General features: G+C 39.1%; 1 protein-coding gene across 1 annotated transcript in view; it reads right to left on the bottom strand.

Moving 5' to 3' along the window:
• Window positions 1-13,093, bottom strand: part of CUNH11orf65 (chromosome unknown C11orf65 homolog) — a 124,162-nt gene that overhangs the window by 89,501 nt on the left and 21,568 nt on the right. The window contains exon 2 of the mRNA XM_029207710.1: window positions 1,289-1,378. Within this exon, the coding sequence (XP_029063543.1) occupies window positions 1,289-1,369 (81 nt within the window). The 5' untranslated portion in view covers window positions 1,370-1,378. The remainder of the gene's footprint in view (window positions 1-1,288; window positions 1,379-13,093) is intronic.

The following is a 13,093-nucleotide window of genomic DNA, read 5'->3' as shown; positions in this document are numbered from 1 at the left end:
CAAGTCTTCTACATAGATATGTCCAACAGGATACTACCATTTATTTTTGGTATGAGATAAAATTTCCTATTTGCTCATGAACTCCCTTCTCTCTGTTATGGGTTAACTTTCTATACATTGTCACTTCAGTTGGGTTCTAGAAGGATAGAAAGTGAAAATGTGTGTTCAGTCTACCATCTTGTTAAAATACACACACACACACGTTTGTTTATGTACATGGCTTCTCTACTGAAGCTCCTTAAACACAAGGATGTATTGTAAAATGCCTAGCACAGTGTCAGGAACATAACAGGTGTTCAAAGGTATGTGGCTGATTGGATTTGAATGTGGGAGAGAAGAATTACAAATGACAGAAAAGCTTAAGCCTAGATGACAAGTATGCTGTTAGAGACCAACAAAGGAATAGTAGATTTTAAAGGAAATTCTTGTTTTTTAGCGTTGGAAATCAATAGTTGTGCCCCAGCATAGGCAAATAATGGAAATTATTTTTCAAGACATCATTAACTGGTATAAAGGTACTTTTGTGTGCTAGAAAGAGAGCCATACCACTTCACACACAGAGTGTTGATGCTATCCTAGAGAAAAGAGAGAAGTCATTTCACCTCTTGGCTCTCACCTAACCCAGTAGATCAAATTGGAATATTCCTTATTGGATAAGGAGACTAATTCTACTCAGACTAGAGCATGGTGAAAAACTACTACATTAATCCAGATATACTTTACGTCCTCAAGAGTAGGTACTGAATAAATATTAAATGAGTGAATGTATCCCTAACACTTGCTCACAAACCTGATTCCAGAGTCAAGATATAAAATTTTTAGAGGTGAAAGCCAAATAAGCCAATTAGTGATACTTTTGCTCATAGTAGCCATTATCAAAGTGCCTGGCCCAGATCAGAAACTCAATAAATATTAGTGAGGTTAATAAGATAATTAATTAATGCTAATTTTTTGAAACTTAAAAAAATGTCTACTTATAAAGCAAAGGGTGGTATACAACTCTTTAATATACTAAAAGCTATTGAATTGTATACTTTATTATTTTTTAAAGTCTTTATTGAATTTGTTACAATATTGCTTCTGTTCTGTGTTTTGGTTTTTTGGCCACAAGGCACGTGGGATCTTAGCTCCCCAACCAGGGATCAAACCCGCACCCCCTGCATTGGAAGGCAAAGTCTTAACCACTGGACCGCCAAGGAAGTCCCTGAATTGTATACTTTAAACAGGTGAACTATATGATGTATCAATTACATCTCAATAAAGCTGCAAAAAACCGAAATAAACTCACAAGGAAACTTTTCCAGGCCTTCTGAATGACTCTGGCAGCTCTATCTCTCTTTGTAAATTCTGATTCCTGTTTCCAAGCCATGCAAAACTCCTAAAAGAGAATAAGCAAAGGAGTATATTTTAAATTAATTTACATACTCCATTATGAAACTGTCACTAGAACTCAATGAAAATCAAATAGAAAGTATAAAGGAAATAATGAAAATGATATTTGATATCAAAATAACTATAATAAAAATTAAAATTCACACCTATAATTGATAGCCTAATATGTTCCAATTTGTCTCTTTTTTATTGAAGTATAGTTGATTTACAATATTATATTATTTTCATTATTTTTAAAGATTATACTCCATTTAATGTTATTACAAAACAATGACTATATTTCCCTGTGCTGTACAATATCCTTGTTGCTTATCTATTTTATTCATAGTAGTTTGTATCTCTTAATCCCTTATTCCTATCTTGTCCCTCCCCTTTTCCCACTCTCCACTGGTAACCACTAGCTTGTTCTCTATATCTGTAGGACTGTTTCTGTTTTATTATATACATTCATTTGTTTTAGCTTTTAGATACTCTGATAACATAGAGTATTTGTCTTTGTCTGACTTTTTCACTAAGCATAATACTCTCTAGGTCCATTCACATTGTTGCAAATGGCAGAACTTCATTCTTTTTTACAGCTGAGTAATATTCCATTGTATATATACATACTGCATCTTCTTTATCCATTCATCTGTTGATGGATACTTAGATTGCTTCAATATTTTGGCAATTGTACATAATGCTGCTATAAACATTGGGGTTAATATAGCTTTTTGATTTGTGTTTTCATTTTCTTTGGATATATACCCAGCAGTGGAATTGCTGGATCATATAATAGTTCTATTTTTAGTTTTTTGAGGAAGCTCCATACTGTTTTCCACATTTGCTGCACGAATTTACACTCCCACCAACAGTGTATGAGGGTTCCCTTTTCTCCACATCCTTGTCAATGTTTGTTACTTGTAGACTTTTTGATGATATTCTGACAGATGTGAGGTAATATCTCATAATTTTGATTTGTATTTCTCTAATGACTAGCAACGCTGAACATCTTTTCATGTGCCAGTTAGCCACCTGTATGTCTTCTTTGGAAAAATGTCTATTCAGGTCTTCTGCCCATTTTTAAATTGGATTGTTTTTTTTTTGATATTGAGCTGTATGTGCTGATTACATATTTTGATTATTACCCCTATTCTTCATACCATTTGCAAATATTTTCTCCCATTCTGTAGGTCGTCTTTCTGTTTTGTTGATGGTTTCTTTTGTTGTGTGAAAGCTTTTAAGTTTAAGTAGGTCCCAGTTGGGGTGTTTTTTGCTTTTATTTCTTTTGCCTTAGGAGAATGATCCAAGAAAATATTGTTATGACTTTATCTAAGTGTGTTCTACAAACCTTCTCTTCTAGGAGTTTTATGGTTTCAGGTTTTACATTTAGGTCTTTAAACCACTTTGAGTTTTTGTATATGGTGTGAAGGAATGTTCTAATGTCATTGTTTTATATGTGGCTGTCCATTTTTCCCAAAACCACCTGCTGAAGAGACTGTCTTTTCTTCATATATATTCTTGCCTCCTTTGTTGTAAATTAATTGACTGTAGGTGTGTGGGTTTATTTCTGGACTCTCTATTCTCTTCCATTTGTCCATATGTCTGTTTTTGTGCCAATACCATGCTGTTTTGATTACTGTATAGGATTATCTGAAGTCTGGAAGTGTTATGCCTCCAGCTTTCTTCTTTTTTCTCAGGATTGCTTTGGGAATTCAGGGAGTTTTGTGGTTCCATATAAATTTTATTTTATTTTAACTTTTTATTTTATATTGGAGTATAGTTTATTAACAATGTTGTGTTAGTTCCAGGTGTACAGCAAAGTGATTCAGTTATACGTATACATGTATCTATTCTTTCTCAAATTCTTTTCCCATTTAGGTAGTTACATAATATTGAGCAGAGTTCCCTGTGCTGTACAGTAGGTCCCAGTTGGTTATCCATTTATTTTTTAAAAATTTATTTGGCTGAGTTGAGTCTTTGTTACTGTGCACAGGCTTTCTCTAGTTGTGGCAAGCGGGGGCTACTCTTCATTGCGGTGCACGGGCTTCACGTTGCAGTGGCTTCTCTTGTTGCGGAGCATGGGCTCTAGGCGTGAGGGCTTCAGTAGTTGTGGCTTGCGGGCTCTAGAACATAGGCTCAGTAGTTGTGGTACATTGGCTTAGTTGCTTCGCGGCATGCTTCCTGGACCAGGGCTCAAACCCGTGTCCCCAATCTGCATTGGCAGGCAGATTCTTAACTACTGCACCACCAGGGAAGCCCGGTTATCCATTTTAACAATCAATCAATCCCAAACTCCCTAACTATCCCTCCCACCACCCCTCTCTGGAAACCATAAGTTCCTTCTCTAACTCTGAGAGTCTGTTTCTGTTTTGTAAATAAGTTCATTTGTATCATTATTTTTAGATTCCACATATAAGTGATATCATACGATATTTGTCTTTGTCTGACCTACTTCACTCATTATGACAATCTCTAGGTGCATCCATGTTGCTGCAAATGGCATTATTTCATTCTTTTTAATGGCTGAGTAATATTCCATTGTATGCATGTGTCACATCTTCTTTATTCATTCATCTGTTGATGGACATTTAGGTTGCTTCCATGTCTTGGCTATTATAAACAGTGCTGCAATGAACACTGGGGTGCATGTATCCTTTTGGACCATGTTCTTCTCCAGATATATGCCCAGGAGTGGGATTGCAGGATCATATGATAACTCCATTTTTAGTTTTTTATGGGACCTCCATACTGTTCTCCACAGTGGCTATACCAATTTACATTCCCACCAGGAGGGCTCCCTCTCTCCAGCGCTCTCCAGTATTTATTGTTTCTGGGTTTTTTGACGCTAGCAATTCTGACTGGTGTGGGGTGATTTCTCATTGCAGTTTTGATTTGCATTTGTTTAAATTATCAATGCTGAACATCTTTTCATGTGCCTCTTGGCCATCTGTATGTCTTCTTTGGAGAAATTTCTATTTAGGTCTTCTGCTCATTTTTTGATTGGGTTGTTTGTTTTTATATTAAGCTGCATGAGCTGTTTGTAAATTTTGGAGACTAACCTGTTGTAGGTCTCGTTGTTTGCAAATATTTTCTCCCATTCTGCAGGTTGTCTTTCCGTCTTGTTTATGGTTTCCTTTGCTGTGAAAAAGCTTTTGAGTTTAATTAGGTCCCATTTGTTTATTATTGTTTTTATTTCCATTACTCTGGAAGACGGATGGAAAAAGATATTGCTGCAATTTATTCAGAGAGTGTTCTGCCTATGTTTTCCTCTAAGAGTTTTATATTGTCCTGTCTTACACTTAGGTCTTTAATCCATTTGGAGTTTATTTTTGTGTATGGTGTTAGAGAGTGTTCTAATTTCATTTTTTTACTTGTAGCTGTCCAGTTTTGCCAGCACCATTTACTGAGACTGTCTTTCCTCCATTGCTTCATCTTACCTCCTTTGCTGTAGATTAATTGACCATAGGTGTGCGGATTTCTTTCTGGGCTCTCTATCCTCTTCCATTGATCTATATTTCTATTTTTGTGCCAGTACCATACTGTTTTGATGACTATAACTTTGTAGTATGGTCTGAAGTCAGGGAGCCTGATTCCTCCAGCTCCGTTTTTCTTTCTCAAGATTACTTTGGCTATTCAGGGTCTTTTGTGTCTCCATACAAATTTTAAGTTTTTTGCTCTAGTTCTGTGAAAAATGCCATTGGTAACTTGATAGGGATTTCATTGAACCTGTAGATTGCATTGAGTAGTACAGTTATTTTGACAATATTGATTCTTCCAATCCAAGAACATGATATATCTTTCCATCTGCTTGTGTAGTCTTCGTTTTCTTTCATCAGCATCTTATAGTTTTCAGAGTACAGGGTTTTGTCTCCTTAGAGACATCTAGAGACTGTCATACAGAGTGAAGTAAGTCAGAAAGAGAAAAACATATATCATATATTAATGCATATATGTGGAACCTAGAAAATGGTACAAATGAACCGGTTTGCAGAGCAGAAATTGAGACACAGAAGTAGAGAACAAACGTATGGACACCAAGGGGGGAAGCGGTGGGAGGTGGGGGTTGTGGTGTGATGAATTGGGAGATTGGGATTGACATGTATACACTGATGTGTATAAAATGGATGACTAATAAGAAAATAAATAAATAAATAAATAAACATTTTAAAAAAAAAAAATAAATAAAAGCTCCTGTTGACAGCCAAAAAAAAAAAAAAATCACAGTTTCAATTTCAGTACTTGTGATTGGTCTGTTCATATTTTCTATTTCTTCTTGATTCAGTCTTGGGACTGAATACCTTTATAAGAATTTGCCCATTTCTTTCAGGTTGTCCATTTTATTGAAATATAGTTGCTTGAAGTAGTTTCTTATGATCCCTTGTATTTCTGTGGTGTCAGTTGTAACTTCTCCTTTTTCATTTCTAATTTATAGATTTAAGTCATTTCTCTTTTTTTCTTGATGAATTTGGCTTAAGGTTTATCAATTTTGTCTATCTTTTCAAAGAACCAGCTTTTAGTTTCACTGATCTTTGCTATCTTTTCTTCATCTCTGTTTCATTTATTTCTTCTCTGATCTTCATGATTTCTTTCCTTCTACTGACTTTAGATTTTGTTTGTTCCTCTTTCTCTAGTTGCTTTAGGTATAAGGTTAGGTTGTTTACTTGAGATTTTTATTGTTTCCTGAGGTAAGATTGTATTGTTATAAACCTGCCTCTTAGAACTGCTTTTGCTGCGTCCCATAGGTTTTTGCTCACTGTGCTTTTGTTTTCATTTGTCTCTAGGTGTTTTTTGATTTCCTCTTTGATTTCCTCAGTGATCCATTGGTTGTTTAGTAGCATATTGTTTAGTCTCCATGTGTTTGTGTTTTTTACTTGTAGTTGATTTCTAATGTCATAGTGTTGTGGTCAGAAAAGATGCTTGATATGATTTCAATTTTCTTAAATTTACCGAGGCTCACTTTGTGGCCCAGCATGTAGTCAGTCCTCGAGAATGTTCCATGTGCACATGAGAAGAATGTGTATTCTGCTTTTGATGGAATGCTCTATAAATATCAATTAAATCCATCAGGTCTAATGTGTCATTTAAGGCCTGTGTTTCCTTATTGATTTTCTATCTGGAAGATCTGTCCACTGATGAAAGAGGGGTGTTAAAGTCACCCACAATTACTGTGTTACCGTCTACTTCTCCCTTTATGGCCATTAGTATTTGCCCTATATATTTAGGTGCTCCTATGTTGGTTGCATATATATTCACAATTGTTATGTCTTCTTCTTGGATTGATCCCTTGATCATTATGTAGTATCCTTTGTCTCGTTTATTTCAAAGTCTATTTTGTCTGATACAAATATTGATACTTCAGGTTTCTATTGATTTCCATTTACATGGAATACCTTTTTCCATCCCCTCACTTTTAGCCTGTATGTGTCCCTAGGTCTGAAGTGGGTCTCTTTAGACAGCATATATACACATCTTATTTTTGTAACCATTCAGCCAGTCTATGTCTTTTGGTTGGAGCATTTAATCCATTTACGTTTAAGGTAATTATTGATATGTATGTTCCTATTGTCATTTTCTTAATTGTTTTGGGTTTGTTTTTGTAGGTCTTTTTCTTCCCCTCCTCTTTTGTTCTCTTCTCTTGTGGTTTGATGACCAGCTTTAGTGCTGTGGTTTGGGTTGCTTTTTCTTTTTGTGTGTGTCTATCTATTGTAGTCTTTTGTTTTGCAGTTCCCATTAGGTTTTGATGTAGCAGTCTATATATGTACAAGGTTGTTTTAAGTTGCTGGTCTCTTTCACCTAGAGAAGTTCCTTTAACATTTGTTGCAAAGCTGGTCTAGTGGTGCTGAACTCTCTTAGCTTTTGCTTGTCTGTGAAGCTTTTGATTTCTCCATCACATCTGAATGAGAACTTTGCTGGGTAGAGTATTCTTTGTTGTGGGTTCTATCCTTTCATCACTTTAAATATATCATGCCACTCCCTTCTGGCCTGGAGAGGTTTTGCTGAGTAATCAGTTGATAACCTTACCAGTGTTCCTCTGTATGTTATTTTTGATTTTTCCCTTGTTGCTTTTAATATTTTTTCTTTGTCTTTAATTTTTGTTAGTTTGATTACTATGTGTCTCAGCATGTTCCTCCTTGGGTTTAACCTGTCTGGGACTCTCTTCACTTCCTGGACTAGGGTGACTGTTCCCTTTCCCATGTTAGGGTAGTTTTCAGCTATTATCTCTACAAATATTTTTTCAGGTTCTTTCTCTCTCTTCTCCTTTTGGGACCCCTATAAAGTGAATGTTAGTGCATTTAATATTGTCCCAGAGGTCTCTTATACTGTCTTCATTTTTTTCAGTCTTTTTTCTTTATTCGGATCTGTGGCAGTGATTTCTACCATTCTGTCTTCCAGGTCACTTATCTATTCTTCTGCCTCATGTATTCTGCTATTGATCCCTTCTAGTGTATTCATTTCAGTTATTGTAGTGTTCATCTCTGTCTGTTTGTTCTTTAGTTCTTTAGGTCTTTGTTAAACATTCCTTGCATTTCCTGATCCTTGCCTCCATTCTTTTTCTGAGATCTTGGATCATCTTAACTATTATTATTCTGAATTCTTTTTCTGGTAGATTGGCTATCTCGACTTCACCTAGTTGTTTTCTGGGGTTTCATCTTGTTCCTTCATCTGGGACAAATTCCTCTGCCATCTCATTTTTAAAAAAATTATTTATTTAATTAATTTAGTTTTGGCTGTGTTGGGTCTTTGTTGCTGTGCGTGGGCTTTCTCTAGTTGTGGCAAGTGGGGGTTATTCTTTGTTGTAGTGCGCAGGCTTCTCATTGTGGTGGCTTCTCTTGTTGTGGAGCACAGGCTCTAGGCACACAGGCTTCAGTAGTTGCGGCATGCAGGCTCAGTAGCTGTGATTCACAGGCTCTAGAGTGCAGACTCAGTAGTTGTGGTGGGAAGTCCACAACTCCCACCATGTGGGAAGTCCCTGCCATCTCATTTTGACTAACTTTCTGTGATTGCATTTTATGTTCCACAGGTTGCAGGATTGTAGTTCTTTTTTCTGCTCTCTGCCCTCTGGTAGATAAGGCTGTCTAAGAGGATTGTGCAGGTTTCCTGATGGGAGGGGCTGGTTCCTGGTCAGTGGTGGGTGGATCTGGGTCTTGTCCCTCTGGTGGGCAGGGCCATACTCAGGGAGAGTTTAAGCCACTTTTCTGCTGATGGGTGGGGCTGTGTTCCTGCCCTGTTTGTTGTTTGGCCTTAGGTGACCCAGCACTGGAGACTACAGGCTGTTTGGTCGGGCTAATGGTGGCCTCCAGGAGGGTTCATGCCAGTGGGGACTTCCCAGAACTGCTGCTGCCAGTGTTCTTTTTCCCTACAGTGAGCCCCAGCTGTCCCCCACCTCTGCAGGAGACCCTCCAATACTTGCAGGTACGTTTGGTCCAGTCTCTTATGGGTTCACTGCTTTTTTTCCCTGGATCCTGGTACACACAAGACTTTGTGTGCATCCTCCACGAATGGAGATTCTTTTTCCACCAGTCTGTGGAAGTCCTGCAATCAAACCCCGCTGGCCTTCATAGCCAGATTCTCTGGGGACTCCTCCTCCTGTTGCCGGACCCCCAGGCTGGGAAGCCTGACGTGGGGCTCAAAACTTTCACTCCTGTGGGATAACTTCTGTGGTATAATTGTTTTCCAGTTTCTGGGTCACTCACCAGTGGGTATGGGATATGATTTTATCACAATTGTGCCCATCCTACCATCTCACTGTGGCTTCTTTTTTGTCTTAGGGTATCTTTTTTGGTGTGTTCCATCATTTTTTGGTGATGGTTCTTCAGCAGTTAGTTGTGATTTTGGTGTTTTTGTAAGAAGGGGGTGAGCTCACATCCTTCTATTCCACCATCTTTAGCTCTCAACATCTCCATATAAATTTTAGGATTATCCTAGTTCTATGAAAAATGTCATGGGTATTTTGACAGGAATTGCATTAAATCTGTATATTGCCTTGTGTAGTATGGCCATTTTAACAATATTAATTCCTCTAATCCAAAGCCATGGTATATGTTTCCATTTCTTTGACTAATCTTCAGTTTCCTTCATCAGTGTTTTATAGTTTTTGGATATAGGTTTTTCACCTCCTTGGTTTATGTTTATTCTTCAGTTTTTTTGTTTTTTTTTTTTGATGCAATTTTATTTTTTTATTTTTGACAGCATTGGGTCTTTGGTGCTGTGCATGGGCTTTCTCTGGTTGCTTCGAGCAGGGGTTGCTCTTCATTGCAGTACATGGGCTTCCCATTGTGGTGGCTTCTCTTGTTGCAGAGCATGGGATCTAGGCTTGCAGGCGTCAGCAGTTGTGGTATGTGGGCTCAGTAGTTGTGGCTCGTGGGCTCTAGAGTGCAGGCTCAGTAGTTGTGGTACACAGGCTTAGTTGCTCCGTGGCATGTGGGATCTTCCTGGACAAGGGATCGAACCTGTGTCCCCTGCATTGGCAGGTGGATTCTTAACCACTGTGCCACCAGGGAAGTCCCTGGATGCAATTTTAAATGGATTTTTTTCCTTTCTTTTTCTGATATTTCATTACTAGTATATAGAAACACAACAGATTTCTGTATGCTAGTCTTGTATTCTGCAACCTTGCTGAATTCATTTATTATTCTAGTATTTTTTGCGTGGAGATTTTAGGGTTTTCTATGTCGTTGGCAAACAGTGACAGTTTTGAGGAGACCTTCAAGATGGCAGAAGAGTAAGATGTGGAGATCACCATCTTCCCCACAAATAAATCAGATATACATCAACACATGGAACAACTCCTACAAAACACCTACTGAACGCTGGCAGAAGACCTCAGACTTCCCAAAAGGCAAGAAACTCCCCACGTACATGGGTAGGGCAAAAGAAAAAAGAAAAAACTGAGACAAAAGAATAGGGACGGGATCTGCACCACCGGGAGGGAGCTGTGAAGGCGGAAACGTTTCCACACAGTAGGAAGCCCCTTCACTGGCGGAGACGGGGCCGGGGGGTGGCGGGGGGGGAAGCTCCGGAGCCACAGAGGAGAGCGCAGCACCAGGTGTGCAGAGGACAAAGCGGAGAGATTCCCACACCGAGGATTGGCGCCAACCAGCACTCAACAGCCTGAGAGGCTTGTCTGCTTACCTGCCGGCCGGGACGGTTGGGGGCTGGGAGCTGAAGCTCGGGTTTCGGAGGTCAGACCCCAGGGAAGCGACTGGGGTTGTCAGCGTGAACACAGCCTGAAGGGGGCTCGTGTGACACAGCTAGCTGGGAGGGAGTCTGGGAAAAAATCTGGACCTGCCTAAGAGGCAAGAGACCATTGTTTCAGGGTGCGCGAGGAGAGGGGATTCAGAGCACTGCCTGAACGAGCTTCAGAGACAGGCGTGAACCGCGGCTATCAACGCGGACACCAGAGATGGGCATGAGATGTTAAGACTGCTGCTGCAGCCACCAAAAAGCCTATGTGCAAGCACAGGTAACTATCCACACCTCCCCTCCTGGGAGCCTGTGCAACCTGCCACTACCAGGGTCCCGTGAACCAGGGACGAATTTCCCGGGAGAACACAGGGCATGCCTCAGGCTGTTGCAATATAATGCTGGCCTCTGCCACAGCAGGCTCTCCCTGCATTCCATACCCCTCCCTCTCCCCGGCCTGAGTGAGCCAGAGCCCCTTAATCAGCTGTACTTTAACCCCGTCCTGTCTGAGCGAGGAACAGATGCCCTCAGGCGACCTACATGCAGTGGTGGGGCCACATCCAAAGCTGAACCCCAGGAGATGTGTGAACAAAGAAGAGAAAGGGAAATCTCTCCCAGCAGCCTCAGGAGCTGCGGATTAAATCTCCACAATCAACTTGTACCCTGCATCTGTGGAATACCTGAATACAAAATGAATTATTCCAAAATTGAGGTGGTGGAATTTGGGAGCAACATTATATATTTTTTCCTTTTTCTCTTTTTGTGAGTATGTATGTATATGCTTCTTTGTGTGATTTTGTCTGTATAGCTTTGCTTTTATCATTTGTCCTAGGGTTCTGTCTGCTTTTTTTTTTTTTTTTTAAGTATAATTTTTGGTGCTTGTTATCATTGCTGGATTTGTTTTTTGGCTTGGTTGCTGTCTTCTTTGTTTTTTGCTACTTTTTAATATGTTTTATTTTTAATAATGATGTTTTATTTTAATAACTTTATTTTATTTACTTTACATTTTTCCTTCCTTCTTTCTTTCTTTCTCTTTCTTTCTTTCTTTTTTCTCCCTTTTCATCTGAGGCGTGTGGCTCTGACAGGGTCTTGGTGCTCCTTCCAGGTGTCAGGCCTCTGCCTCTGAGGTGCGAGAGCTGAGTTCAGGACATTGGTCCACCAGAGACTTCACAGATCCACATAATATCAAATGGCAAAAGCTCTCCCAGAGATCTCCATCTCAATGCTAAGACCCAGCTCCACTCAATGACCAGCAAGCTACAGTGCTGCACACCCTATGCCAAACAACTAGCAAGACAGGAACACAACACCACCCATTAGCAGAGAGGCTGCTTAAAATCATAATAAGTTTACAGACAACACAAAGCACACCACCAGATGCTGTCCTGCCCACAAGAAAGACAAGATCCAGCCTCATCCACCAGAACACAGCCACTACTCCCCTCCACCAGGAAGCCTACACAACCCACTGAACCAACCTTAGCAATTGGGGGCAGACACCAAAAACAATGGGAACTACGAACCAGCAGCCTGCAAAAAGGAGATCCCAAACACAGTAAGTTAAGCAAAATGAGAAGCCAGAGAAAAACAAGGCAGATGAAGGAACAAAGTAAAAACGCACCAGACCAAACAAATGAAGAGGAAATAGGCAGTCTACCTGAAAAACAATTCAGAGTAATGATAACAAGGATGATCCAAAATCTTGCAAATAGAATGGAGAAAATACAAGAAATGTTTAACAAGGAATTAGAAGAACTAAAGAGCAAACAAACAATGAAGAACAACAAAATAAATGAAATTAAAAATTCTCGAGAAGGAATCAATAGCAGAATAACTGAGGCAGAAGAACGGATAAGTGACGTGGAAGGAAAAGGAGTGGAAATAACTACCACAGAGCAGAATAAAGTAAAAAGAATGAAAATAACTGAGGACAGTCTCAGAGACCTCTGGGACAATATTAAACGCACTAACATTCGAATTATAGGGGTCCAGAGAAGAAGAGAAAAAGAAAAGGAATGAGAAAATATTTGAAGAGATTATAGTTGAAAACGTCCTGAATATGGGAAAGGAAATAGTTAATCAAATCCAGGAAGCATAGAGAGTCCTATACAGGATAAATCCAAGGAGAAACAAACCAACACACATATTAATCGAACTATCAAAAATTAAATACAAAGAAAAAATATTAAAAGCAGCGAGGCAAAAGCAACAAATAAATTACAAGGGAATCCTCATAAGGTTAACAGCTGAACTTTCAGCAGAAACTCTGCAATCCAGAAGGGAATGGCAGGACATATTCAACGTGATTAAAGGGAAAAACCTACAACCAAGATTACTCTGCCCAGCAAGGATCTCATTCAGATTCGAGGGAGAAATTAAAACCTTTACAGACAAGCAAAAGCTAAGAGAATTCAGCACCACCAAACCAGCTTTAGAACAAATGCTAAACACAAGATAAGGAAAAGACCTACAATAACAAACCCAAAACAGTTAAGAAAATGGTAATAGGAACATACATATCAATAATTACCTTAAA

Source organism: Monodon monoceros, unplaced genomic scaffold, assembly GCF_005190385.1.
Source record: "Monodon monoceros isolate NGI ecotype Baffin Bay Population unplaced genomic scaffold, NGI_Narwhal_1 Super_Scaffold_7, whole genome shotgun sequence".
Lineage (NCBI taxonomy): Eukaryota > Metazoa > Chordata > Mammalia > Artiodactyla > Monodontidae > Monodon > Monodon monoceros.
Note: the sequence above shows the minus strand (reverse complement) of the source record. Positions and strands in the feature narration are given on the sequence as shown.